The following is a 26,622-nucleotide window of genomic DNA, read 5'->3' on the forward strand; positions in this document are numbered from 1 at the left end:
CTTCAGCTCAAGGCTAGTGCTCTACCACTTGAGCCACAGCACCACTTCCAGCTTTTTTTTTCTTTTTGCTTATGTGGTGCTGAGGAATCGAACCCAGGGCCTCATGCATGCGAGGCAAGCGCTTTACCACTGAGCCACCTTCCCAGCCCTTCCCTGGCTCTCTGGGGCTTACACACACATGATCCAGTTCCTTGAAGATGGGCAGATCTATGGTTCAGCCTGTGATCACATTGCTGGATAGCTTGCACAAGAAGCAGGCCACAGGGTACCTACATCCTCTGTCTCTTGGGCCCTCAGGGACACTACTTCACAGACCTCAGGAAGGGACCTGGGATGCGGAGGACGGGGCCCCTGCGGGGGCTCAGCAGGTGCTGTTCTCCCAGCTGCCCCCTCCTAGCCACATGCTCCTGGAGACTGGGTTCCCTGACACAGACTCCTCTCAGGTGAGTGTGGGGCCATGTGCTGGGCCAGTGGGCCGTGCAGGCAGGGGTCCGGCCTGACAGATGGTCCTGCTCCCCTTTTGCCTGGCCCCTTCTGCTCTGGGAGTGGCTCAGGACTCAGTAGGAACATTCTTGTCCAGGTTTACAGCCCAAACATGCCTCCTGCTCCAGCAGCTCAGCCCGCAAGCATCCTGCCCTACCCACTGGTCAGCCCGCCCCCGGTCCAGTTTATCCTGCAGGGGAGTCTTCCTTTGGCAGGCTGTGGCCCAGTACAGGGCCTGGTCCCTGTACCCACCATGTTAGCCACAGCCTCAGAGCTGGCTGGTCAAGCCACAACGGCCAATAACTCAGAGGAGAGGACTGCCACTCCCAGGCCATCTGCAGAGAAGACCAAGAAGGAAGAGGTAAGCACTACCCCTTCCTGTGCGGGCTTCCGTCTTGTTTTGAAACCAGAGTCCTTGGGATGGGTTCGAGAATGGAATCTAGCACAGCAGCTTTGGTAGAGGACAGCGGATGCCGTCTCTAATGTTCCTGGGCTGAAGGAATTTCCCAGCACTGCAGGCCTCCAACCAAAGGGTCCCTGGGCCAAGTCCTGGCCGTTCTGCGTGGTGCCACACGTTCTCTCTTGCAGTACATGAAGAAGCTCCACATGCAGGAGCGAGCAGTGGAGGAGGTGAAGCTGGCCATCAAGCCCTTCTACCAGAAGAGGGAGGTGACCAAGGAGGAGTACAAGGACATCCTGCGCAAAGCCGTCCAGAAGGTGGGCTTGGACGGGTGCGCGCGCGGGGGGGGGGGGGGGGGGGGGGTGGGCTTGGACTCCGGACGCGCGTGCGCGGGGGTGGGCTTGGACGGGTGCGCGCGCGGGGGGGGGGGGGGTGGGCTTGGACTCCGGGCGCGTGTGCGCGGGGGTGGGCTTGGACGGGTGCGCGCGGGGGGGGGGGGGGGGGTGGGCTTGGACTCCAGGCGCGCGTGCGCGGGGGTGGGCTTGGACGGGCGCGCGGGGGGTGGGCTTGGACGGGCGCGCGGGGGGTGGGCTTGGACGGGCGCGCGGGGGTGGGCTTGGACGGGCGCGCGGGGGTGGGCTTGGACGGGTGCGCGCGCGGGGGTGGGCTTGGATGGGTCCGCGCGCGGGGGTGGGCTTGGACGGGCGCGCGGGGGTGGGCTTGGACGGGCGCGCGGGGGTGGGCTTGGACGGGCGCGCGGGGGTGGGCTTGGACGGGTGCGCGCGCGGGGGTGGGCTTGGATGGGTCCGCGCGCGGGGGTGGGCTTGGACGGGCGCGCGGGGGGTGGGCTTGGACGGGCGCGCGGGGGGTGGGCTTGGACGGGCGCGCGGGGGTGGGCTTGGACGGGGCGCGCGGGGGTGGGCTTGGACGGGCGCGCGGGGGGTGGGCTTGGACGGGCGCGCGGGGGGTGGGCTTGGACGGGCGCGCGGGGGTGGGCTTGGACGGGTGCGCGCGCGGGGGTGGGTTTGGACGGGTACGCGCACGGGGGTGGGCTTGGACGGGCGCGCGGGGGTGGGCTTGGGCGCGCGGCTGTCACTACACAGAAGGCGGGCGTGGACAGGCGAGCACGGCTGTGTTACGTCGAATGCCCAGACCAAAGCGGTGCTGTGGCTCAAGTGGTGGAGCACTAGCCTTGAGCACCTAGCCCCTGAGTTCAAGCCCCATGACTGGCAGAAAAACCTCAACAAAACCAGAAAGCCCAGTCCTGAATATGATAGGCTACTGCCATTTTTTTGTCTCACAGACTTTCGGGGCCTATAAATGAACGGTGGATCAGCTGACTGGGCCATGTTGACAATTGAAAGGGCAGATACCAGCCAGGCACTGGTGGCTCACACCTATAATCCTAGCTACTCAGGAGGCTGAGATCTGAGGATCGTGGTTCAAAGCCAGCCAGGGCAGAAAGGCTGTGAGACTCTTACTCTCCTGTGTAACCACCAGAAGATCAGAAATAGCCCTTTGGCTCAAGTGGTAGAGCCTAGCCTTGAAATTAAGAACTCAGGGATAGCATACAGGCCTAGAGGTCAAACCCCACAACCAACAACAACAAAAAAAAGGCAAATCCTAGGGATGTTTAAGATTGTCTAGTCTAGGGCTGGGAAGGTGGCTCAGTGGTAGAGTGCTTGTCTTGCATGCATGAGTCCCTGGGTTCGATTCCTCAGCACCACATAAGCAAAAAGAAAAAAGCTGGAAGTGGCACTGTGGCTCAATTGGTAGAGTGCTGGCCTTGAGCCGAAGAGCTGAGGGACAGCACCCAGGCCCAGAGTTCAGGCCCCACGACCGGCCCAAAAAATAAAAATAATAAAAATAATAAATTGCCTAGGCTACTCCTGGCCCTGAGAAACGAACAGGACTGTCTGTGGTGCTGAGTCTCCAGTTTCACAGGAAGGCCCTGCAACCCTGTAAGATGGCAAGCAAGCTGCCAGAGAATGTTTCCTAGAGATGGCAGACAGGTCTGCCACGGTCAGTGCCTGGTGTTCGAAGCCTCAGAGTAACTGTCTTCTTCCTGCAGATTTGCCACAGCAAGAGTGGGGAGATCAACCCCGTGAAGGTGGCCAACTTGGTGAAGGCATACGTGGACAAGTACAAGCACATGCGTAGGCACAAGAAGGCGGAGGCTGGGGAGGAAGTGCCTGCCCAGGCCGAAGCCTGAGGCCAGGAGCGCTGGGCAGGGCCCCTGGGGACACTGCTGTGTTCTGTGTCTTCAGTGGCAAAGGTCTGGGACCACCAGCACTCCTGCCGCCAGGCTTCCATGACGACACCTGTCTGCACCTGTCTTGCTCATGGTTGAAAACTGGACTTTTTTTATATGTATATTATAAATACAATGTTTCCATTGTGTTCTAATTTATCAAAAGTGACTTACCTTGAGAATCTTTTCTACCGACTAAGTATTGGGAAGTGAGCCATGGCTGGGCTCGGGCAGGAGGGAGCTCCTGCACAGGGGCTTAGCAGTCGTGTTTTTTGCACCTTGCACCTCTGGTGTGGCAGTGCCTTACCTTTTCCCATTGCTTTGTGCTCCTGTAGGTAGCCGTTTCCCAGGAGAAAGCTCCGCAGAGAGGCCTGCCTGCCACCCTCCCCCACACCCTGGGGAAGGGCCGCTTCCCCCCTTCCCCCCCATGCCTGCCTTCCAGAGCATTTGTAAGCAGCAGGGATTTGGTGGCTGCAAAGCTCACCATGAAGCAGGGTGTTTTGCAGGAGAGGCCCACAGTGTGCAGGTATGGGGTTCTGTGAGGGAGGTGGGGTGAGGTGTAATCCAGGCCCAGCCATATCAGTCAGCGCCGTTAGCCAGCCAGCTGCTCGGGGAGAAGCGTCCACCATGACAGCACTGGCTTGCTCTTTATTGAGGGGAGGTAGCGGCCGGCCTGGGCCCGCCGCTCCAAGTCAGGAGGAAGTGCTCCAGGTCGTCGTAGAGGCTGTTGGTGCTGGACAGGCACAGGCCCAGGCTGCTGCTGTCCAGCGAGGACGCGCCCTCCCGCTGCACACCTTCCACGTGCACGCGGCACAGCAGCGGCTCCAGCTGCAGGCCGGGGAGAGCCTCTGTCACTCCTGTCTGTGGCCAGGCCGCCCACCCCACCCACAGCGCCGGCCGGCCTCACCTTCACCAGGATCAGGCTCTTCTCCTTGGGCCTTCTGGCAGACAGGTCCTGCCCAAAGCCCAAGTAGATGGTATAGTGAGGGGAGCCCGGGCGCTGTCTCGCCCGGAACTCGCCCAGTTCTGCAAGAGGAGGCTCTGGTGAGCAAGTGGCCAGGGCACCGCCTGGGACAGCCCCCGGAGGGCACCTCACTGACCTCTGAAGAAGGTGCTGAAGTCAAAGATGGGCGTGTGGCAGTTGCGCTCCAGCAGCTGCGCTGGGGTGGAAGGGCTGGCAGAGCCCAGCGGGCTTCCCACCTCCCAGTACACCTTGCATTTGCCCATGCGCAAGGCCCACAGTTCCAGCCCCCGCAGCTCCAGCTGCAGGCCGGGGGCCACGTGCCGCAGCAGCTCCTCTGTGTAGCGCAGCTGCTTCTGGTCGGGGAGCTCAGCAGGGCTGGGGAAGAGGACCGGCTGGGCCTCGGTGGCCAGGGCAGCCGGGCCTGTGGGGTTGTACAGGAGCACGCAGCCGGGGTGCCCCACCACCGCCTGGAGCACGGTGCGGCCTTTGTACATGATGGTCACGTCCAGAGCTCCCGGGCCAGGCTCTGTGGAGGGACGGAGCTGTGAGCTCAGGCTGTGTGTGCCCTGGGTCACGCCAGGGAGGGAAGACCAGAGCAGGCCCTGTCCCCGAAGCTCTCACCCGTGGTCAGTGCTGGGTGCTGAGGTCTGGGGCTGGGGACGTCCTCCATGGTCCATGCGGCACTGGGCTCCTCAGGGTGCTCTGCGCCAGGAACCACAGAGGCGCTGCTTAGTGCTGACGGTAACGTGGTGTCCCAGCTTCCCTGCCCTGCTTTCTCCACATCTTGGTCAAGGGTCAGCCCTAGAGGGCTGGCCCTTCCCCAGGGGGCTCTGCCAGGCCCCTGCAGAGAGGAGCCTGGGGTCTCACCAGGAGCCTGGGGAAGGGCCAGGTTTCCTCCCAATGCAGCCTCCAGCAAGGGACCCCCCAGGAGACTCTGCTGCAGAACCCCAAGCAGCGGGAGGTCCCCTGCAGCACTCCCCATGGTGGCCAGAGGTCCTGGGGTGTGGGACTCAGCACCTCCTGTCAGGAATGGCCCTGGGACTCCCCCCTGCAAGGAAGAACAAGTCAGGCCAGCAGCTGCTCAGGCCCCACGCCTAGGGAGAGGCGGTGGGTCAGACTGTACCTGTGCTGGTGGGGCAGCTCTGAAGGCCTCTTCCTCCCCCGGGTGGACAGCTGGGATTTCGGAGGCTGGCGGGAGACCTGGCTGTGAATGAACAGCCCCCGGGGCTCTCCAGTTTCAGCACCCCGCCTCACCCCGAGTCACAGCCTAGCACTTGGGCCTGCCTGGGAAGGGGCCAGCCCAAAGCTGCACCAAGTCTTTACCAGGCCAGTTTCTAAAACTAAATCTGACATCCTGGAGAGCAGTGAGACGCAGTAGGTCCTCTGCTGTTGTTCCTGCCTCCCTGGCCCAGCCCTCAGCGCGCCTCACCTCTGTCCCCCGGCTCGGAACTGAGCATGTAGACTTTGTGGGGGTCAACCAGGTCCCCAGAGTTGTCCTGCAGCATCACGAAGCGTCGGGTGCTGCGCAGTGCGCAGCGGAAATTGGTTTTCCAGCCAGCACGCTCCGCAGCCTCAGCTTCCGGGGAGGGCTGGTCGCCTCCACTGCCGCTGGGTGGCCACCTGCCCCGGGCCACGGCCCAGGCCTGGTGAGGACAGAGGATGTGGGCTGGGGGAGGCCCGCCGTGCGCCCGGAAGAGGCTTGCGTGTGCAGGGCTGGGTCTCACCTTGAAGATGCGTGCGTCTGCCTCCCCCAGATCCTTGCGAGCGAAGTGCTTCCAGGGCACACGGAAAACCGTGTGGGTCTCGTCCAGCCACCGCAGCCCCTCATACCGGCCACTGCTGACCTCACTCAGGAGCCACTCCCCAAATAGCACCCGCTGGACAACCCTGCACGCAAGGCAGCCGCCCAGGCAGGCCTACAGTCAGGCCTGCAGCCAGGCGCACCCTCAGGGCAGTGGGGGAGGTGGCTCTCACCTGTCCTGAGCCGCAGCCATTGCTCCCTCTTGCGGGGACAGTCTGGAGGCCAGGGGGCCCTTGGCGTCAGAGACGTGGTCTCAGGACCCGTCCTGCAGTTGCCACGGCTGGTAGGGGGGAATTTGTGTAGCCAGGGATCACAGGTGTGACCCAAGATGTTGCTGTGCAGGATCACAGATGTGCACTGTACACTTGGAGCCACCTATGCTGCCTACTTATGCGTTTGTGGCCAAGGTGGCTGTCTGTGTGACTGCAGATGTGGCGGGTGCACACACGTGGAGTCACAGATGTTGATCCAGCGTCCAGGCCTGGACGGAGGTCGCAGGCAGGACCCTGCGGGAGACAGGCAGGAGAGGCAGTGGGGAGGGCGGGCCAAGGCTGGGAAAGTGAAACTGCAGCTCTGGAAACGAAACCTAAACTCCAGAGCTGCGGCGGGTGGGCAGCGCTTTCCCAGAGCCCAGGCCCAGGAGCTCAGGCCCCAGGCCGCGGCCACCTCCACCCGGCCCACCCGGCCAACCCAGGCCCCCCACCCCCACCCAGGCCTGCCCCAGCCCCGGGCTGCTGGTGGGGACCCTCTCCTAGGTCCCCCGCTCTCGGGCCCTCTGGCCCTTTGCTCTGCCCCGACAGCCAGATGGCCATCCATAGTAGGGACAAGGACCCCAGGCTCCTCGCCGCCTCACCTCCCCCACCCCCGCTCCACCTAAGCTGTAAGCTGGGGCCCCTACCTGGCACCGGGACCGCCGGGGCGGAAAGATTCCTCTCCCAGCAAAGGGTGCCTGAGCTCTTATAGTGGTGGGCGGGGCAGGCAGGACCCTGAGCCGCCCAGGCCCGCCCACTCCCGCCCTGCGGCCGGCCCGGCCCCGCCCTCTGGCCAGCCTGTCTCCAGCCTCATCCATCCCTGCCCCCTGCCCCCACCCGTCCCCCACGGCTCGCCCCATCTTGCCCCAGCTGCCCTGCCCCCATCCTGTCCCCCACCCTCCGGTCAGGTTGGTCCCCAGCGCTCAGCCACCCCTGCTCCGGCCCTGGCCGTCCCCAGCCCTCCCTCCGGCGGTCCCTCTCCACCCTGTCCTTCCCTGTCCCATCCCCAGAGGCCTGGACAGTGCCCAGGAGGGGCAAATCTGCTCCCCCCTGCTATTCTAAACCAGGTACATCCAAGGGGTCCTTTCCTCCTCCAGGAAGCACCAGGGGTTTGTCCCCGGTGTAGACAAGCTGATCCCAAACCTAGACCTTCCTCCCTGGCCCTGTAAAGGTAATGGGAGGGGCCGGAAGCAGGAAGCATTAACAACCTGCTTAGGTGGGAGCAGTCCCGCCCCAAATTAAAACTCGTGGGAAAATTTGTGGTGCCTTAACTTTAAGGAGATGCTGGTGACCCAAGGGGAGCAAGTCCAGCCTGGGCCCTGGAGGAAGCAAGCTGCTGGGAGAGCGGCAGCATTATATTACAGAGGCCCTCCTGCGCCCGCCCCGCAGGGCCCTGCACACAGGCTTCCCTGCCCAGGACACAGACTTCAGAAGGAGGCTGAGAACCAAGCGGCCCCTCCCCAGAAGGCTTCATGGCAGATGAGTCTCTGGGCTGGGTTGAGAAATAGAGATCCAAAGATGGCCAGAGGGGCTGGGAAGGTGGCATGCTTTGCATGCATAAGGCCCTAGGTTCGATTCCTCCGCACCACATAAGCAGGAAAAAAGTGGAAGTGGTAAGCCGGGCACTGGTGGCTCTTGCCTGTCATCCTAGCTCCTCAGAAGGCTGAGATCTGAGGATCATGGTTCAAAGCCAGCCTGGGCAGAAAAGACCATGAGACTCCTATCTCTAATAAACCACTAGAAAACCAGAAGTGGCGCTGTGGCTCAAGTGGTAGAGCGCTCGCCTTGAGCTGAAGAGCTGAGGGACAGAGCCCAGGCCCAGAGTTCAGGCCCATGACTGACCAACAACAACAAAAAAGTGGTAGAGGGCTCACCTCTCATGCATAAGGCCCTGGGTTCGATTCCTCAGCACCACATATACAGAGAAAGCCAGAAGTAGTGCTGTGGCTCAACTGATACAGCACCAGCCTTGAGCAAAAGAAGCTCAGGGACGGTGCCTAGGCCCTGAGTTCAAGCCCCAGGACTGGCAAGAAAAAGTCCAGAGATGGTCACATCAGTAAAGGAACTTCCTGGCAGCCAGCTGCCTGGGTTTATGGGAAGCTATTCAGACCCTCGGGGCTGGGGAGAGGGGACAGTGGCATGGGCCCTCAGTGGGAAGCAGGAGCAGCTGGAGGTGTTGGGATCCCGGCCCAGCGGGCCTGATGTCCTGGACTCAGGGCTCCAAAGCAGTTCTTTATTGTGCACCAGGAAGGACAGTAGACGGGGGCTCCGGGGTGGGGGGCCGGCTAGATGTAGGTGGAGTCGGGGCTGCCGGCGGGGGGGGTCCTGCGGCCGGCGTCCTCGTCGCTGCCCTCGTCTTCGCTGCCCGCGTTGCCGGGGCCATCTGCCTCTGCAGCGGGCGTGTTGAGGACCACCACATCCGCCTCGGCCCCGATGTCCTCCCCAAACCACACGGCCTTGTAGCCGCCCTCGGGCCGCCGCTCCTTGGTCAGGATGGATCTCACGGCCGCCGAGGGGCTATCTGCAGCCCCAGCGGGCGTGGGGGCCCCCGGGGCCAGGCCCAGGGGCTCCGGACTGGGCTGCCTGGGGGTCGGCAGCTCAGGGGTCTCCGGGTCGGGAGACGCAGGGGTCTTCTCCGGGGGTGTGGGCTGCGGCTCAGGGCTGGGGCTGGGTGCCCAGGCAGCCTCTTCCTCTTTGAGGAAGGCCTGGTTGTCAGAGCCCAGGGCCTGGGGCTCCTGGGGACATGGGAAGGACGTCAGCCAGCCAGCCCAGCTCCCACACCCTCCCTGCCGCCCGTCCCCTCCCCTCCCACCCTGTCCCGCGCGCCGTCTTCCCACTGTGGTGTCCTTCCCCTGCGAATCCAGCCCCCTGGTTGCCTGGCTAGCTCCCTGCCTCCCTCCTATCTTTGCTTCTCCACTCCCTCCCCTCCCCCCCAGCCTCTCTGCCTGTCCCTCTCCCAGCTTGCCCAGTCTCCACCCCCTCCAAGGGCCTCACCCCAGCTTTGCCAGAGCAACAGTGGAGCCGGTGACCATACTGCTTATGGAGGAGGATGACCAGGCCAATGAGGGCCAGCAGGAGCAGCGCGCCCAGCACCCCGCCCAGCACCGCCATGTCCACCGTGGAGAAGTGCTGGCCCGTGTCCGGCTGGCCCGCGCCCGGCTGGCTGTCACCCCCGGGGCCGCCTCCTGCCAAAGACATCATGGCCCCTTCCTTTGAAATGCCCTGGGCACCGCAAGACCCAGCCCAACCCGGGCTTCCTGCCCCAGGCTGAGGATCCACGGAGTGGGTGCTACTGACTCTGAAGGAGAGGCAGCAGGGTTACCAAGGCCAGGGCTCAGGGAGGTCAGGCCGCCGTGGGAGGGACCGTAGGGGCGGCAAGGAGGAGGGCATGCCATGCAGGGCAGCAGGGGGGGTACGGAGGAGGGCATGCCGTGCAGGGCGGGGGGGGCACGGAGGAGGGCATGCCGTGCAGGGCGGGGGGGGAGGGGGTACAGAGGAGGGCATGCCGTGCAGGGCGGGGGGGGAGGGGGTACAGAGGAGGGCATGCCGTGCAGGGCAGGGGGGGGAGGGGGCACGGAGGAGGGCATGCCGTGCAGGGCGGCGGGGGGCACGGAGGAGGGCATGCCGTGCAGGGCGGGGGGGGAGGGGGCACGGAGGAGGGCATGCCGTGCAGGGCAGGGGGGGCACGGAGGAGGGCATGCCGTGCAGGGCAGGGGGGGCACGGAGGAGGGCATGCCGTGCAGGGCGGGGGGGGGGCACGGAGGAGGGCATGCCGTGCAGGGCGGGGGGGGAGGGGGGTACAGAGGAGGGCATGCCGTGCAGGGCGGGGGGGGAGGGGGCACGGAGGAGGGCATGCCGTGCAGGGCAGGGGGGGCACGGAGGAGGGCATGGCGTGCAGGGCGGGGGGGCACGGAGGAGGGCATGGCGTGCAGGGCGGGGGGGGGCACGGAGGAGGGCATGCCGTGCAGGGCGGGGGGGGGCACGGAGGAGGGCATGCGGTGCAGGGCGGGGGGGGCACGGAGGAGGGCATGCCGTGCAGGGCGGGGGGGAGGGGTACGGAGGAGGGCATGCCGTGCAGGGCGGCGGGGGGGGCACGGAGGAGGGCATGCCGTGCAGGGTGGGGGGGCACGGAGGAGGGCATGCCGTGCAGGGCGGGGGGGGGCACGGAGGAGGGCATGCGGTGCAGGGCGGGGGGGGCACGGAGGAGGGCATGCGGTGCAGGGCGGGGGGGCACGGAGGAGGGCATGGCGTGCAGGGTGGGGGGTGCACGGAGGAGGGCATGCCGTGCAGGGCGGCGGGGGGCACGGAGGAGGGCATGCCGTGCAGGGCGGCGGGGGGGGGGCACGGAGGAGGGCATGCCATGCAGGGTGGGGGGTGCACGGAGGAGGGCATGCGGTGCAGGGCAGCAGCTTCCAATATGACCCATGGTCGAGTGCCCACCCAGTTAGACCTGAGGTGGGACTCTACATGGGCAGCATGTCCGGTCACCCCATTCAGAAATCGCACTTGGTGACCACTTCTCCAGGACAGCTGGCAGGCCAGGCCCTGCTGACCCCACACCCTGCAGGGCACTGCAGATACACGGGGGCAGTGCAAGGCGGTCTCCACCCGAGACCTGACCCCCGGACCTGTGCCTAGCGTTGGCTCCCGGTGGGAAGGAGTTTGGCTGACAGTGAAGGTGCCTGCCCGGGCTGCCCGTGGCCTCGGGGCAGAGAGGACCCCTGGGGGCCTGGAAGTGATGTAATTCATTCTCCAAGGACAGGGTCTCACTGTGTGGGCTCCTGCCTCGATCTCCCCAGCAGCTCCCTGCCGAAGCTCCCCACTGCTGGCCTCCCGAGCTCCGCGCCTACCCCGTGTCTCCACATCATCGGGAAGGCATTCCCTAGCTTAAAACTAACAGCTGTGCTGGGCGCCGGTGGAAAAAAAAAAAACCTAATGGTTTACCTAACTGGTAAAAGTGGGGCTGGCTGAATTTCAGATCTGGCCCCTGCCCAGCCCCTGAACGCGGAAAGGACCGCTGGGGTTTGGGGCCAGGCCACCCTTGCCGAGCCCTGTGAGTAACCAACCACTGGGTCCTGAGTCAGGAGGGGGCTCTAGCACCACCAAGGCGGGACTACCTGCGGCTGGGGGGCTCCTGCTGGGGCCGGGGCTCATCGTGGTCTGGGTGCTTCCTGGCTTCAGCGTCTGTGCTGAGCCCCCACCGGGCGTGGCTGAGGGGGGGGAGCTGCCCGCTCCCTCAGTGGGGGCTGTTGGCTGGGCGCTTTCTGGTGTGGGGGTCTGAGCTGAACCCCCACCAGGCGTGGCTGATGGGGGGGCTGTTGGCTGGGAGCCCCCACCGGGCGTGGCTGGGGGGGGGGAGCTGCCCGCTCCCTCAGTGGGGGGCAGCCCAGGTGTGGATGAGACAGGAGGCCTCAGGGTAGTACCTAAAGGTGGGTGAGGGCCAGAGCTGGTCAGCGGGCCCCCAGCGGGGCAGGAGGCAGGGCTGCGTGGGAGCTGCCTCGCCCGTCCCAGCGGAGACCCTCCCCTGCGTGGGGGACACCGAGGCCCACCTGTGGGGGGGGGCAGCGGGGGGCTCCTGCTCCGTCACGCGGATCTCGGCTGTGGCAGTTGCTGTGGCCACAGTCACGGTGTTGTTGGCCTCCACCTGGTGTGGAAGTGTGCTTGTACCTCTTGGACATCCCACCCCAGCCCCTCAGAATCATGTGATCCCTCCACACACACACACACACACCTCAGCGTAGAAGACGCTGGCATGCTGCAGGGCCCTGGTGGTCAGCACAATCTCCCCCTCCATCGTGAAGTCCGAAGAATTGGTGATTCGATACCTGATGGCTGAGTTGAGGTCCTAGGCAGGGCCGCCATGAGTCCCAGGCCCGGGGACCCCGCCTCCGCAGCGCCCACACGGAGGCCGGGCGGACCCCCACCCAACGGGGCGGACCCCCACCCAACGGGGGGGGGGGGCTGCCTACCGGGAACTCCGGGTCCTCAGCCCAGATCCTCAGGAACTGAGTGGGGGAGGCTGAGTCTCTGACGGTCGCATTTGCCCCCAAGCCAGCCTCCACGGTGCCCCTGAACACACTCTGGGGGAAGCGTGGGGAGCGGCCAGCGGTCCCCCGGGCCTCCAGGGTGGCCTTGGTTATGGAGTAGCGAGCCCCATCCGCCTGCTCAGCCTGGAGAGAAGGGACCAGGAGAGACGGCGGCTCAGGAGGGGCTGGGAGACCTGGCCACACCTGCCCTCCATCCTGCCCGCACCTACCTTGACCATCAAAACGAAGACGGTGGGGCTGGGGACGCTCTTGGCCATGGTGAGGTTGCCGGAGGTGTCGTCGATGGCGAACGTGTCCTCCTGGTTTCCTTAGGGCGTTTGTGGTGGAATTCAGCTGCCTCCTTCACCCAAGCCCAGGCTCCTCCTAGGTTGCCTCGGCCCCCGACAGGGACAGGGGCAGGCTGGGCTCCAGGGGACAGCTCGCCCGCACTCACCCCCAGCGATGCTGTAGATGATGCGCTGGTCGATGCCCCTGTCGCCGTCCACCGCGTAGATGGGCCCCGGGCGCAGGGTGAGGGGGGACGTCTGAGGGGATGGGACACCATGGAGCCGGGGCCGACAGCCCAGCTCTGCCCCACCTGTGACCCACGAGGAACGTGGCCACCTGGAGCACAGTCGGGGGAGGGGGAAGGGCAGGGTCCAGGCCAGGACGCCGGAGTCTGCATGGCCCACGTGCAGCTCATGGAGAAGGGGCTGGCTGGCAGCTCTGAGAGCCTGCCTGTCCTTCTGTCCTCACCGGGAGGCCCCCCTCCCTCCCCCCTCCCTCCCCTCCCCTGCTGGCACACAGCCCGCTGCTGCAGCCACACCCCTCAGCCCTTGTGAAGAAGAGCCACCCATTGGCCATGCACGCCTGCTTCAAACTCACAACCAAAACTGCCCGTAGCCCACCAGGAAAGCCTCAGCCCGAGCCAGATTTACCCCAGCTCGGGCCTGGAGCCTGAACTGAGGCTGCCCCTGAGTGGCCCATTACCGGCCTGTGGCCCACGGGGACCGAGCCGTGGTACTGGGCCTCCAGGCAGACGTAGCCATCCGAGTAAGTGCAGGGCAGGAACCAGGGGGGCCGGAGGTCCGCGGGCAGCACGTACAGGACCAGGGTGGCCGTGGCTGTGTGGCTGGGCTCTGTGCTCCCCACAGTGTCCTGTAAAGCCACACCCTCCACGTCAGGCCTCCCAGAAGCTTGAAAGGGACCCCAGGCATCCAGGCTTTGGGGTGGACATGACTTGCTCACCTGCACTATCAGCTGGAAGGTCATGTTCGGAGTCTTGAGGAAATCCAAGGGCTTGTCCAGCCTCAGGGAGGGGCGGTTCACCCCCTCCAGGGAGAAGAAGCTGCTGGCACCCTGTGGGGGAGGGAGGGGAGGGTACAGCGAGGAGCAGGGGGGGCAAGGGGGGACACAGGGGGAGGGGGGCAGGGGACACAGGGGGAGGGGGGCAGGGGGGGAGGGGGGCAAGGGGGCAGGGGGCAGGGGGGCAGCGGGGGCAGGGGGGGAGGGGGGCAAGGGGGCAGGGGGGCAGGGGGCACAAAGGGGGCAAGGGGGGCAAGGGGGGCAGGGGGGCAGGGGGGCAGGCGGAGCAGGGGCAAGTGTTGGGGGTGGGGCAGCACTGACCGGGGTCACCTCCAAGAGGCTGTAGAACAAGGTGTCATCTTTGTCTTTATCTGTGGCCTGCAGTTCTGCTTCCGGAATGACCACAGACTTCACCTTCGTGTCCTGGTTGTGAAGGGAGTGAGTGCTTTGCACATGCCCAGGGCCTGGGGGACCCAGCTGTGGTGGCGGGGCCTCCACCCGCGGCGGGGGGGAGGGGGGGGGGGCCTCCACCAGCGCCCCGCCCCGCCCCGCTAGCCCTGGCCCCCCGCCCAGGCAGCCCCGCCCCCCGCCAGCCCCGCCCCCGCCCAGGCAGCCCCGCCCCCGCCCCGCCAGCCCCGCCCCCGCCCAGGCAGCCCCGCCCCAACGTCCTGTCAGCCCCGCCCCTGCCCAGGCAGCCCCGCCCCCACGCCCAGGCAGCCCCGCCCCAACGTCCTGTCAGCCCCCGCCCCCACGCCAGCCAGCTCTGCCCCCACGCCCTGCCAGCCCCGCCCCCACGCCCTGCCAGCCCCGCCCCCACGCCCTGCCAGCCCCGCCCCCACGCCCTGCCAGCCCCGCCCCGCTCAGGGCTCACCTCAGTCACGTTCCACTGCTTGGTGATGAAGGGGAACTCTGGGGCGTTGTCATTGACGTCTTGCACCACCACTAGCACCCTGAAGTTTGTCACCTGTGGGGCATCGGCACACCGGGCACACCGCCTTGTCCCCTGCCCCCGCCTGGCTGGGGGCTGTTCTAACACCCATCAGTCACTCCATCCTGCCACTGGTACCTGTGAGCTCCTGTCCCAGCACGGACTCATAGACCTTAAGTAAGGCCTGACTTCGGGGCTGGGAAGGTGGCTCAGTGGTAGAGCGCTTGCCTTGCATGCCTGAGGCCCTGGGTTCAATTCCTCAGCACCACATAAGCAGAAAAAGCCAGAAGTGGCGCTGTGGCTCAAGTGGTAGAGGTAGTGGTAGAGCGCTAGCCTTGAGCTGAAGACAGCGCCCAGGCCCAGAGTTCAGGTCCCACGACTGGCCCCCCCTCCAAAAAAATAAAAAGAAAACAAAAAGTAGGTGGGCTGATCCTAGCTACTCAGAAGGCCGAAATCTGAGGGCTGAGGTTCCAAGCTAGCAGGGCAGGAAAATCCATGAGACTCTTGTCTCCAACCACGAGAAGTGGCGCTGTGGCTCAAAGTGGGATGAGCGCTAGCCTTGAGGAAAAAAGCTGAGGGACAGCGCCCAGGCCCTGAGTTAGCTGAGGGACAGCGCCCAGGCCCTGAGTTCTGGAAAGGACTGAGCAAGGCTTGGATTGCTTGGCTTACGGGGAAGAGATGATTGATGTGGACCAGGGACAGAAAGGGGAGGCCTGCAGGGCTGTGAGACGGGATGGGCGGGTGTGGGTGTGGGACAGTGGAGAGAGGGAGGGAAAGGGGTCGGGCAAGAACAGAGGCTGAGCTGGGCACTGGAGGCTCATGCCCGTCATCCTAGCTACTCAGGAGGCTGGTTCAAAGCCAGCCCGGGCAGGAAAGTCCGTGAGACCACTAGAAAACTGGAAGTTGCGCTGTTGAGCTGAAGAGTTCAAGTCCAACGACTGACAAAAAAAAAAAAAAAAGAACAGAGGCGGCCGCAGTGACTGGCAGGTGAAGAGGGTGAGGAACGGGTGTCTAGGAGTCTAGGGCGTCTGCTGGACAGATGGGTGCACCAGTCCTAGCTGGGGGCGGAGTGTGGGCTGAAGAAGTATGGCGATGGGCGTGGCCCGCAGAGGGCTGACATTTGGAAACACTGGAATGAGGTCACTGAGGGAAGCAGAGGGTGGGGGGGGGGGGGCGGGGGGCACTCACCACTGAGCTTCCCCTTTTGCATATTATGTGCGCCTCCAGTATCGGGGTTTCCTGGGAGGCAGATGGGTTTTGTGAGTCACCTGCCCCCAGGTACCCGTGGTAGATCCATGGACAGCAGGCTCCTGGAAGCCATGGACAGCAGGCTCCTGGAATGCCCCGCCCCTCAGGGCCAGCCTGGGCCCAAAGGGCTTTGCTGCCTGAGGGCAGCTGGGGGGCCAAAGGGCACAGAGGCCTTATTCCCTCACACAACGTACTTCTCCAGACAAAGGGGGCCCCCCGCCCCTGCTCAGCCAGCTTACCGCACCTCATAATCCAGAGTTGTGTTGAGAAACAGCTGGTTTCCTCGGATTTCAAATGCCAAGGGGGTGGACAAGTCACTCAGCTCCACATGCTGGCCCAGTGGGACAGTGATGTTCGCCAGGGGCCCAGTAATATTTGTGTTCTCCTCCAGCTGGAAGTAGGACTGGTTCACAGTGCAGACTGGAATGTGGGGGAGAAGAGGTGGATGCCACCCAGCCCCACCCCAGCCCCAGCCAGCTCGCCACCACCCCTCTCCAGCGCGTACCCTGCGTCTGGGCAGCCACCCCTGGGGCTCGGCCCAGCAGTGCTAAGAGCAGCGGCAGCAGGAGGGGAGGCCCCAGAAGAGCCAGGGCCCCCATCTTGGTGCCGGTCGCTGGCGGAAGGGCCCAGCCTCTCTGGCGTCTGTCGGTGGCTGGTGCAGGTCCTGCCTTGGTGACCTTCGCCCCTGCTGGGCACCTCCCGGATTTATGATTCTTTACAACCGGCCCTCTACCAAGGGGGACTCCGCAGGCCGGCACCAGCCAGAGTTGGACATTCAGGGCTCAGCCGGAAGAAAGAGCTGTTAGGGGCCAGGGAGGGAACTGGGAGGGCTTGGAGGCAGAACCGGGCAGGGTTAGCAGGGGCAGAGCTGGGCTGGGGCTGGAGGCTGAGGGTCAGGCAGGGGTTCCGGAAAGCTGGGCGGAGCTGAGAGCCAGAGCTGGGCAGGGCTGGGGAGATGAGGCAGAGCTGGGGCAGGGGCCTAGACTTTTGCCTTGGATTTGCTGTCCCTGTCTTAGGCAGCCTCTGGCTCTTCCCTAGAGGTCCTTTGGGGACAATTTTAAGGCTGTTTCTTGGGGTTCCCTTGGAGGCCCTCTGTGCCCTTGGTGCACAGGAAGTGTACCAGCAACCTGGGGTGCAGGCCAGGGCTATGATGAAGTACAGACAGGGGCCTTGGGCAGTGGCCGGAGCCCCAGAGCAGGCCAGGAACTGGTGAGGTCGCCGGCCCAGGCAGGACCTGCCCTGACCCAGTCTTTCTGGCCCTCAAGCCTCCTCCCTGTGTGAGCTGGGGAGAGCTGGCTGGGAGGGGTCAGTGGGCCCACGGGGCCTCTAAGCCGGCCTGTGTGTGCCCCTCTCTAAGGGGAATGAGCGAGCCAGCCCCCAACCCACATCACTGTCAGTCCTTCCCCTTCTCCCGGACACAGGCAGCCCCCTGCCGGCCGTCCTCCTGCGGCAGGTGAGCCCCAGCCCGCCCAGCCTCCCCTCTCCTGCCTGCGCACAGGTGCCTCTGGGTAGGAGCTGGAGACACCTCCTAACCCCGTGCACAAAGTTGGTGGCCCGGGGCCCAGGCCAGGGGGCCACTGAGGGACCCCTGAACCAGTGTCCGGCTGGCTGGCTGGCCTCCGGGTTTGAGGGACAGCCCGGCGGCCACGGTCCTTCCTTGGGGTGCACAGGGCCCCCCTCCACCCGACGGCCTCACTGCGCAGGGCCGCCCCGACTTTATGGGACGCTGGACTCGGAGGACCAGGGTCTGGATCTCTCTTTTATTGGTGTCAAGTACAATGCTCCCCCTTCCCGGGCATTCCTCTTCACTCCTCATCTGGGCTGCCTCCTCACTTCCGGCCACTCCGCAGCCATGCCCGGAGGCAGACCGGCAGACCAGGCCCTGCCTGGGACCGGCCTCCGGAGTGTCCTGCAGGGCGGAGCACAGGGCACTGGTCAGGCCTGGCCAGGGCAGCGCTGCCTGGGAGGGGAGGGGCCTAGCGGGGAGGGGCGTGGTCCGACGAGGGCGGGGCCAGGAGAGGGGCGGGGCCTGGCGGGAGGGTGGGGCCCCGCGGGGAGGGAGGGGCCTGGCGGGGGCGGGGCCCGGGGAGGGGAAGGGCAGAGCCGGCAGGGAGGGGCCTGGAGGGGGCGGGGCCCCGCGGGGAGAGGTCTGGCGGGGAGGGGCGGGGCCCGGAGGGCAGAGCCTGGCCCGGCGGGGCGGGGCCCTGCGGGGGAGAGGAGGGCGGGGCCCGGGGCGGGGCGCGCGGCTCACCAGGCCTGCAGGGCCGGCACGTCCGACCACCGCAGGCAGAGCCGGCCCTCCGCAGGCTGCGGCCAGACGGTACCGTTCTCCGCCTCCTGTTCGCTGCCCCACCCCAGGTCAGAATTAGTCGTGGCAGTGGGGTCCGCGCCGCGCCCGGCCCCGCGCCCGCCCGCGGCCTCACCTGCGCTTCCCCACCAGTCCCTGCAGCAGCCGCTGCAGCCTCGCGCTGTCCCGCAGGCGGCTGAGCTCGCTGGTGAACGTCCCGTCCGAGTGTCGCTGGGCCCTGCGGGGCGGCGGGACGCGCGGGGCGGAGCGCGGGGTATCACGGGGGGCGGGGGTCTCGCGGGGAGCGCGGGGTCTGGGGGAGCGCGGGGTCTCACGGGGAGCGCGGGGTCTCACGGGGAGCGCGGGGTCTGGGGGAGCGCGGGGTCTGGGGGAGCGCGGGGTCTCACGGGGAGCGCGGGGTCTCACGGGGAGCGCGGGGTCTGGGGGAGCGCGGGGTCTCACGGGGAGCGCGGGGTCTGGGGGAGCGCGGGGTCTGGGGGAGCGCGGGGTCTCACGGGGAGCGCGGGGTCTCACGGGGAGCGCGGGGTCTGGGGGAGCGCGGGGTATCACGGGGAGCGCGGGGTCTGGGGGAGCGCGGGGTCTGGGGGAGCGCGGGGTCTGGGGGAGCGCGGGGTATCACGGGGGGCGGGGGTCTCGCGGGGAGCGCGGGGTCTGGGGGAGCGCGGGGTCTCACGGGGAGCGCGGGGTCTCACGGGGAGCGCGGGGTCTCACGGGGAGCGCGGGGTCTGGGGGAGCGCGGGGTCTGGGGGAGCGCGGGGTCTCACGGGGAGCGCGGGGTCTCACGGGGAGCGCGGGGTCTGGGGGAGCGCGGGGTATCACGGGGAGCGCGGGGTCTCACGGGGAGCGCGGGGTCTGGGGGGGCGCGGGGTATCACGGGGAGCGCGGGGTCTGGGGGAGCGCGGGGTCTGGGGGAGCGCGGGGTCTGGGGGAGCGCGGGGTATCACGGGGAGCGCGGGGTCTGGGGGAGCGCGGGGTATCACGGGGGGCGGGGGTCTCGCGGGGAGCGCGGGGTCTGGGGGAGCGCGGGGTCTGGGGGAGCACGGGGTCTCACGGGGAGCGCGGGGTCTGGGGGAGCGCGGGGTATCACGGGGAGCGCGGGGTCTGGGGGAGCGCGGGGTCTCACGGGGAGCGCGGGGGTCTCACGGGGAGCGCGGGGTCTGGGGGAGCGCGGGGTCTCACGGGGAGCGCGGGGTCTGGGGGAGCGCGGGGGTCTCACGGGGAGCGCGGGGTCTGGGGGAGCGCGGGGTCTGGGGGAGCGCGGGGTCTGGAGGAGCGCGGGGTCTCACGGGGAGCGCGGGGTCTGGGGGAGCGCGGGGTCTGGGGGAGCGCGGGGTCTCACGGGGAGCGCGGGGTCTGGGGGAGCGCGGGGTCTCACGGGGAGCGCGGGGTCTGGGGGAGCGCGGGGTCTGGGGGAGCGCGGGGTCTGGGGGAGCGCGGGGTCTCACGGGGAGCGCGGGGTCTGGGGGAGCGCGGGGTCTGGGGGAGCGCGAGGTCTCACGGGGAGCGCGGGGTCTGGGGGAGCGCGGGGTCTCACGGGGAGCGCGGGGTCTGGGGGAGCGCGGGGTCTGGGGGAGCGCGGGGTCTGAGGGAGCGCGGGGTCTGGGGGGCGCGGGGTCTCACGGGGAGCGCGGGGTCTGGGGTAGCGCGGGGTCTCACGGGGAGCGCGGGGTCTGGGGGAGCGCGGGGTCTGGGGGAGCGCGGGGTCTGGGGGAGCGCGGGGTCTGGGGGGCGCGGGGTCTCACGGGGAGCGCGGGGTCTGGGGGAGCGCGGGGTCTCACGGGGAGCGCGGGGTCTGGGGGAGCGCGGGGTCTCACGGGGAGCGCGGGGTCTGGGGGAGCGCGGGGTCTGGGGGAGCGCGGGGGTCTCACGGGGAGCGCGGGGTCTGGGGGAGCGCGGGGTCTGGGGGAGCGCGGGGTCTGGGGGAGCGCGGGGTCTCACGGGGAGCGCGGGGTCTCACGGGGAGCGCGGGGTCTGGGGGAGCGCGGGGTCTCGCGGGGAGCGCGGGGTCTGGGGGAGCGCGGGGTCTGGGGGAGCGCGGGGTCTGGGGGAGCGCGGGGTCTCGCGGGGAGCGCGGGGTCTGGGGGAGCGCGGGGTCTGGGGGAGCGCGGGGGTCTCACGGGGAGCGCGGGGTCTGGGGGGGCGCGGGGTCTGGGGGAGCGCGGGGTCTGGGGGGGCGCGGGGTCTGGGGGAGCGCGGGGTCTGGGGGGAGCGCGGGGTCTGGGGGAGCGCGGGGGTCTCACGGGGAGCGCGGGGTCTGGGGGAGCGCGGGGTCTGGGGGGGCGCGGGGTCTCACGGGGAGCGCGGGGTCTGGGGGGCGCGGGGTCTCACGGGGAGCGCGGGGTCTGGGGGAGCGCGGGGTCTCACGGGGAGCGCGGGGTCTGGGGGAGCGCGGGGTCTGCGGGGGCGCGGGGTCTCACGGGGAGCGCGGGGTCTCTCGGGGAGCGCGGGAAGCGCGGGGTCTCGCGGGGTCTCGCGGGGAGCGCGGGGTCTCGTGGGGGCCGCGGGGAGTGCGGGGTCTCGCGGGGAGCGGAGGGTCTTATGGGGAGCGCGGGATCTCACGAGGAGCGCGGGGTCTTACGAGGAGCACGGGGGTCTTACGAGGAGCGCGGGGTCTGGGGGCAGCGCGGGGTCTCTGGGGAGCGCGGGGAGCGCGGGGTCTCGCGGGGAGCGCGGGGTCTCTGGGGAGCGCGGGAAGCGCGGGGTCTCGCGGGGAGCGCGGGGTCTCTGGGGAGCGCGGGGTCTCGCGGGGAGCGCGGGGTCTCTGGGGAGCGCGGGGAGCGCGGGGTCTCGCGGGGAGCGCGGGGTCTCTGGAGAGCGCGGGGTCTCTGGGGAGCGCGGGGAGCGCGGGGTCTCGCGGGGAGCGCGGGGTCTCTGGGGAGCGCGGGAAGCGCGGGGTCTCGCGGGGAGCGCGGGAAGCGCGGGGTCTCGCGGGGAGTGCGGGGTCTCGCGGGGAGCGCGGGGCGCGTGGGGAGCGCGGGTCTCACCTGGGCAGGGCGGGGAGCGCGGGGCGCGTGGGGAGCGCGGGTCTCACCTGGGCAGGGCGGGGAGCGCGGGGCGCGTGGGGAGCGCGGGTCTCACCTGGGCAGGGCGGGGAGCGCGGCCGAGTCCGCGAGCAGCAGCAGCAGCAGCAGCAGCAGCAGCGGTGGCGGCGGCCGTGGCGGCAGCGGGGCCATGGCGGGCGCGTGGAACGCAGAGCCCCGCGATGGAGCCCCGCGACGGAGCCCGCGCGCCCCTTTATAGCCCCGGCCGCGGGCTCCGGGCGCCGCCCTGGCTCCGCGCGGCCGGCCGCGCCCCATCGATCCCGGGAAGGTCGGGGCCGCCCCCCCAGCTGTCGTCCGGCCGCCTCCGGTCCCCACCGCCTGGCCGGCGCCCCTCGGGGCGGGGCGGGGCGGGGCGGGGCGGGGCGCGGGCTCCTCCGGCCTGGAAGCCCCCATCTCTGCCGCCAGAGCTGGCACTGCGGGGCGCGGGGATGGAACCGCGGCCCGGACGCTGGAGCTGTTCGCAGGCCTCGGGAAATGGGTGGGAAAGGCTTCCCAAAGATCCGGCCGGCCGCTCCCCTGGGCCGGGCTGGGTGGGCAGAGCTGGAGCCCTTCCTGAAGACAAACCCTCAGACTCGTCTTTACCTAACTGGCAAAAGTGCAGGCATCGCTTGCGGGGCGGAGCACGGAAGAAAAGCAAAGGAGAAGCAAAACGAGCCCTAGGTTCCCATCCCAGAACTGGCCACACATGCGCGCGCGCGCACACACACACACGCATGTACACGCGCACACACATGTGTGCATGCGCACACACAAGTGCACACACATGCTCACGCACGCACATGCACACACGCACACGTGCGCACATACGCGTGCACACATGCACTCGCACACATGCACACACACGCACGCGTACACACACAAGGGCACGCACACATGCACTCACGCACGCGTACATATAAGCACACAAGTGCACACACGTGCACACATGCACACACGCGTACACACACAAGTGCACGCATACATGCACACACGCGTGCACACATGCACACAGTGCACGCGCACTCACACTCATGCGCACGCACACGCGCACGCACTCACGCGCGCATACATGCACGTACGCACGCACACTCACGCGCGCACACAAGTGCACGTACACAACGCACACACATGCACACACGCACTTGCGCACACATGCATGCGCGTACACGCACACACACACAAACACACATACATGCGCATGCGTGCGCGCACACGCACAGTGCATGCACACACGTGCACACACTCGCGCGCGCACACGCACATGTGTGCGCACATACACAGACGCGCATACATGCACACACAGCATGCACAGACCAGGCATGGATGGTTCACACTTGTGAGCTACCCAGGAGGCTGAGATCAGAGGATCTCAGTGTGAAGCCAGCCTGGGTAGGAAGTTTGTGAGATTCTTAGCTCCTGTGAACCAACCATAAAAATCCAGAAGTGGCTCTGTGGTGCAAGCGCTCAAGCATTGACCCCAGGAAGAAACACACACGCGCACACAGAGTCCCAGCAGAGCAGGCATGGCTGATGCCTGCTTGCCAACACTGCCAGCCTGCTGCTATGGGTGCAGAGCCCAGAGCCCTGGCACAGCGCTGGGGCCCAGTGGCGGCCCAGGCCCTTTGTGGTGTTCCGGCCCTCCATGACTGGCCGGGCCCTCCGTGACCAGTGGGGCCCTCTGTGGTGGCCCAGGCCTTCTGTGACTGGCCGGGCCCTCCGTGACCAGTGGGGCCCTCTGTGGTGGCCCAGGCCCGTGACCGGCCCAGGCCCTCTGTGACTGGCCGGGCCCTCCGTGACCGGCGGGGCCCTCTGTGGTGGCCCAGGCCCTCTGTGACGGCCTGGGCCCTCTGTGGCCATGCACTGTCATCAGTTCTCCCCACACCTGGCCTTGCAGCCCCTCTCCAGGGGACCTGGCCAGAGAAGCTGGCCCAGGAACAGCCTCACAGGCTGAAAAATCTCACCCAAAATAGCTGGCTGATGGATGGCTTTCCAAGAACCTGCCGCCGGCAGGAGCAGGGATAAAGCTGATTAGAGACTAGCGATTAACCTGAGCAGGCCTCCCTTGATTAAACGGCCAGAGGCTGAGTCCTCAACACTGATAACATTGATTTCAACTCTCCTCCACAAGTGGGGCAGGCAAAGCTGTATTCTGGGGCCGGGGATTTTGCCCAACACTTCCCCAACGCTTGTTTTCTGTTTTTAAAATGTAGCAAGTAGTTTGGCATCTGTGGCTCACATCTGTAATCCTAGTCACTCTGGAGGCTGAGATCTGAGGCTCAATGTTCAAAGCCAGCCAGGGATGGAAACTCTGTGAGACTCTTTCTTTTCTTTTCTTTTCTTTTTGGTCTGTTGTGGAGCTTGAACTCTAGGCCTGAGCTTTTCAGCTCAAGGCTAGCGTTCTACCATTTGAGCCACACCAGTTTCTTGGTGGTTTATTGGAGATAAGAGTCCCACGGACTTTTCTTCACCCAGCCTTTTCTTTTTTCCTGCCCAGGCCCTGAATTCAAACCCCAAGATTGGCATAAAAAAATAAGTACAAAACTAAAATGTAACAACTTTCCCAGAGTGATACACTGAGTATCACATCACCTTGAACTGGTCTTCATTTCCTCAGGGATAATCAAGGTTTGTTGGCATTGGCTTATCAGAAACAGAAGTGTGGCTGGGTGCTGCGCCTTCCTGAGTCACGCCTGGCATGGTTTGCGGTGGTCTGAGCGGCCCCAGCGCCCCACCTGTGTTGGAGCAGCAGCTGGGGAGAGGTGACAGGTGGTTGATGGGCTGCCTGGAAGGACACGGAGGGACATGCTCCTGTGGGACTCTGGTCAGCTCCCCAAGGGTTGTTGCGGAGGGAAGCCAGCCCTGAGCTTTCTCAGGCTTCCACACAAGCTCTGGGTCTCTCACAAGCAGTCCTTTTTGCTGCCACCATGTTTAGATGCAGCTGAGGAAACCCTTGCCGGACAGAGCTGAAGCCCAGGGCCTCAAAAGTCACAACTGTGCACTATAGAGGAGACTCCTTCTCCACGTTCCCAGCCTCCACCATACAGTTACAGTAACAGCAGACTGACACGGCCTGGTGATGTAGAACATCTCAGCGGATCCTTCTCCACTGGTTGCATATTTTGAACGTGTTTTCCTCAAGCCTTGCTTCCACTGCTTGAGCCTCAACTCCACTTCAAGCTTTTGGCTGGCTAATTAGGGACAAGAGTCCCATGGATTTTCCTGTTTGGACTGACTTCTCACCTTAGTCCCCAGATCTCAGCCTCCTGAGTAGCTGGAATTACAGGTGTTTTTCAGCACTCTTTTTAAAATCAATCAACTGGAAGTGGCACTGTGGTTCAAAGTGGTAGAGCGCCAGCCTTGAGCAAAAGAGCTCAGGGACAGCGCCCAGGCCAAGTTCAAGCCCCATGACCAAAAAAAATATATATATTTTAAAAAAAATCAGAGCTGGGAAGGTGGCTCAGTGGTAGAGAGCTTGCCTTGCACGTATGAGACCCTAGGTTCGATTCCTCAGCACCACATAAGCAGAAAAGGCACTAAGTGGCGCTGTGGCTCAAGTGGTAGAGCGCTAGCTTTGAGCTGAAGAGCTGACGGACAGCATCCAGGCCCTGAGTTCAGGCCCCAGGACTGGCAAACATAAATAAATAAAAATAAAATCCATGCCTGTTCTATGTCTTGATGAGCATTTATCCAGTATTCCTGTGTCTCCATGGCTCCCGCCCTGTACTGAGGTTTGAACTCAGACTCTCAAAATTGCTCAGCTGGTGCTCTACCACCCAATTCATGCCTCCAGACTTTTTGCTGGTTACTTGGTGGTTCTAGATTGGGAGATGGACTCTGAAGACATTTCTGGCTGCACTGACTTTGAACGGTGTTCATCGGGATCACAGATGCCCAAGAGCGAGGAGCGCGGTATGAGCCCAGCCTTCTGCTTCGTAGGCTTCGTGACTAGTCCTTCTGTGAGCATTCCTACCCTGTCTTTGTTTCAGCAGCTGTTTCTGTTCTTTGGGGTGGAGACTGTACACCTGCTGAGTAAAGCACCTGGCTAACAGGTTAAACTTTCTAACACCTGGTCAATTGTTTCCCCAGTGGCTGTGCTGTTTTTACATTCAAGAATTTCAATTTTCCACATCCTTGCCATCCACTTTTTTTTTAAATTCCAGAACTGGGACTTGAACTGGACACTGTCCCTGCATTTTTTTTCACTCAAGTCTAGTGTTCTACCACTCGAGCCACAGCTCCACTTCTGGTTTCTTGGTGGTCCATTGGAGGTAACAGTTTCATGGACTTTTCTACCAAGGCTGACTTTGAACCGTGGTCCTCAGATCTCAGCCTCCTGAATAGCTATGATTACAAATGTGAACCACTGTTTCTGAGCTGTTTATCTAATTTTTTTCTTCCAGTGTTGAGTGTTCAACCCAGGGCCTTTGCAGTTAGACAGATTAGGCAAGCACGCTCCAATCCCGGGTGTCTTTTTTTTTTTTTTTTTTAATTGTAAAGGGAGCCAGATGCTGGTGGCTCATGCCTGGCTACTCAGGAAGCTGATCTGAGGCTTGCAGTTTAAAGCCAGCCTGGTCAGGGAAGTCCATGAGACTCTTATATACAATTAATCACACACACACACACACACACACACACACACACACACACACACAGCTAGAAGCACAGCTGTGGGTCAAGTGGCAGACCACTAGCCTCCAGATGAAAAAGCTCAGGGAAAGCACTCTGGCTATGAGTTCAAGCCCAGGACTGGAAAAAAAATTGTGAAAGGATATTAGATTCTTGTGAAATACTTTTTTAGCAGCGTTGAGTTTTTTTTTTTTTTTGTCGGTCGTGGGGCCTGAACTCTGGGCCTGGGCACTGTCCCTCAGCTCTTCAGCTCAAGCCGAGTGCTCTACCACTTGAGCTACAGCGCCACTTTCAGTGAAATACTTTTTTTGGGGGGGGAGTGGGGGCTTGAACTCTGGGCCTAGGCGCTGTCCCTCAGCTCTTCAGCTCTTCAGCTAGCACTCTACCACTTCAGTTTTTCTGGTGGTTTATTGGAGATAAGGGTTTCACGGTCTTCCCTGCCCGGCTGGCTTTGAACTATGATCCTCAGATCTCAGTCTCCTGAGTAGCTAGGATTACAGGCATGAGCCACTGGTGCCCAGCTTTGTGAAATGCTTTATCTGCACAAATTGAGATGATCCTGTGGCTTTTTAAAATTCATTCCATTAATGCAGTATATTGCACTGATTGGGTTTCACTTGTGGAATTGTTATGGTACTCCTGAGACTAATCCCACAGGGTAATGGTCCATAATCCTTTAAAAATGCTATCGATTTGGTGGTGTTTTGCTGAGAGTTTCTGCAGCTAGATTAAAAAGGAACATTATTTTGGAGTTTTCTTTTTGTAGAAGCATTGTTGAGTTTTGAGAGTTCTTTCTAGATTTGTATAAAGACCTTGTGTGTATGTGTGTGTGTGTGTGTGCATGCACACACATATATCCAGCAAATGCTGGATTTATGATTTGCTGGTTTGTGTTTTCTTCTATTCTGTGACTAGAAGTTAAAAAGAAAAAATTGTGCTATTAGAACTGGGACTTGAAGCCGGGCACCCATGGCTCACGCCTGTCATCCTAGCTACTCAGGAGGCTGAGAT

The 26,622-nt window shown here is 64.7% G+C and overlaps 4 protein-coding genes across 8 annotated transcripts in view; 1 reads left to right on the forward strand and 3 right to left on the reverse strand.

The window, feature by feature from the left end:
- Window positions 1-3,320, forward strand: part of Phrf1 (PHD and ring finger domains 1) — a 29,172-nt gene extending 25,852 nt beyond the window's left edge. For all 4 annotated transcript variants that reach the window (XM_042665558.1, XM_042665559.1, XM_042665560.1 and 1 more), the window contains exons 15-18: window positions 298-443; window positions 581-844; window positions 1,072-1,200; window positions 2,955-3,320. In XM_042665558.1, coding sequence (XP_042521492.1) covers window positions 298-443; window positions 581-844; window positions 1,072-1,200; window positions 2,955-3,095 — 680 coding nt within the window. In that variant the 3' untranslated portion in view covers window positions 3,096-3,320. The remainder of the gene's footprint in view (window positions 1-297; window positions 444-580; window positions 845-1,071; window positions 1,201-2,954) is intronic.
- Window positions 3,321-3,717: 397 nt separating this feature from the next.
- Window positions 3,718-6,859, reverse strand: Irf7 (interferon regulatory factor 7). 2 transcript variants are annotated; one of them, XM_042665562.1, is made up of 10 exons: window positions 6,798-6,859; window positions 6,073-6,405; window positions 5,823-5,985; window positions 5,528-5,741; window positions 5,222-5,286; window positions 4,966-5,146; window positions 4,720-4,800; window positions 4,235-4,624; window positions 4,042-4,160; window positions 3,718-3,962 (listed from the first exon to the last, which is right to left on the reverse strand). In XM_042665562.1, exons 2-10 carry the CDS (start codon window positions 6,090-6,092, stop codon window positions 3,783-3,785), a joined length of 1,413 nt encoding a protein of 470 aa, XP_042521496.1. In that variant the 5' UTR covers window positions 6,093-6,405; window positions 6,798-6,859; the 3' UTR covers window positions 3,718-3,782. The 2 variants fall into 2 exon arrangements, with proteins under 2 accessions (XP_042521496.1, XP_042521497.1); XM_042665563.1 differs by lacking the exon at window positions 4,966-5,146 and having other exon boundaries at window positions 5,222-5,302.
- A 1,510-nt stretch (window positions 6,860-8,369) lies between these two features.
- On the reverse strand, window positions 8,370-16,443 carry Cdhr5 (cadherin related family member 5). The gene is made up of 15 exons (XM_042665564.1): window positions 16,163-16,443; window positions 15,902-16,077; window positions 15,598-15,648; window positions 14,353-14,445; window positions 13,803-13,904; window positions 13,425-13,535; window positions 13,167-13,334; window positions 12,631-12,721; window positions 12,407-12,504; window positions 12,120-12,320; window positions 11,882-11,995; window positions 11,688-11,794; window positions 11,265-11,647; window positions 9,145-9,335; window positions 8,370-8,885 (listed from the first exon to the last, which is right to left on the reverse strand). Exons 1-15 carry the CDS (start codon window positions 16,254-16,256, stop codon window positions 8,436-8,438), a joined length of 2,430 nt encoding a protein of 809 aa, XP_042521498.1. The 5' UTR covers window positions 16,257-16,443; the 3' UTR covers window positions 8,370-8,435.
- A 271-nt stretch (window positions 16,444-16,714) lies between these two features.
- Sct (secretin) lies at window positions 16,715-21,138 on the reverse strand. The gene is made up of 4 exons (XM_042665557.1): window positions 21,044-21,138; window positions 18,081-18,182; window positions 17,909-18,001; window positions 16,715-16,784 (listed from the first exon to the last, which is right to left on the reverse strand). Exons 1-4 carry the CDS (start codon window positions 21,136-21,138, stop codon window positions 16,715-16,717), a joined length of 360 nt encoding a protein of 119 aa, XP_042521491.1.
- Window positions 21,139-26,622: the final 5,484 nt, after the last annotated feature.

This window comes from Dipodomys spectabilis, unplaced genomic scaffold (genome assembly GCF_019054845.1).
Source record: "Dipodomys spectabilis isolate Male_0828 unplaced genomic scaffold, ASM1905484v1 ptg000331l, whole genome shotgun sequence".
NCBI lineage: Eukaryota > Metazoa > Chordata > Mammalia > Rodentia > Heteromyidae > Dipodomys > Dipodomys spectabilis.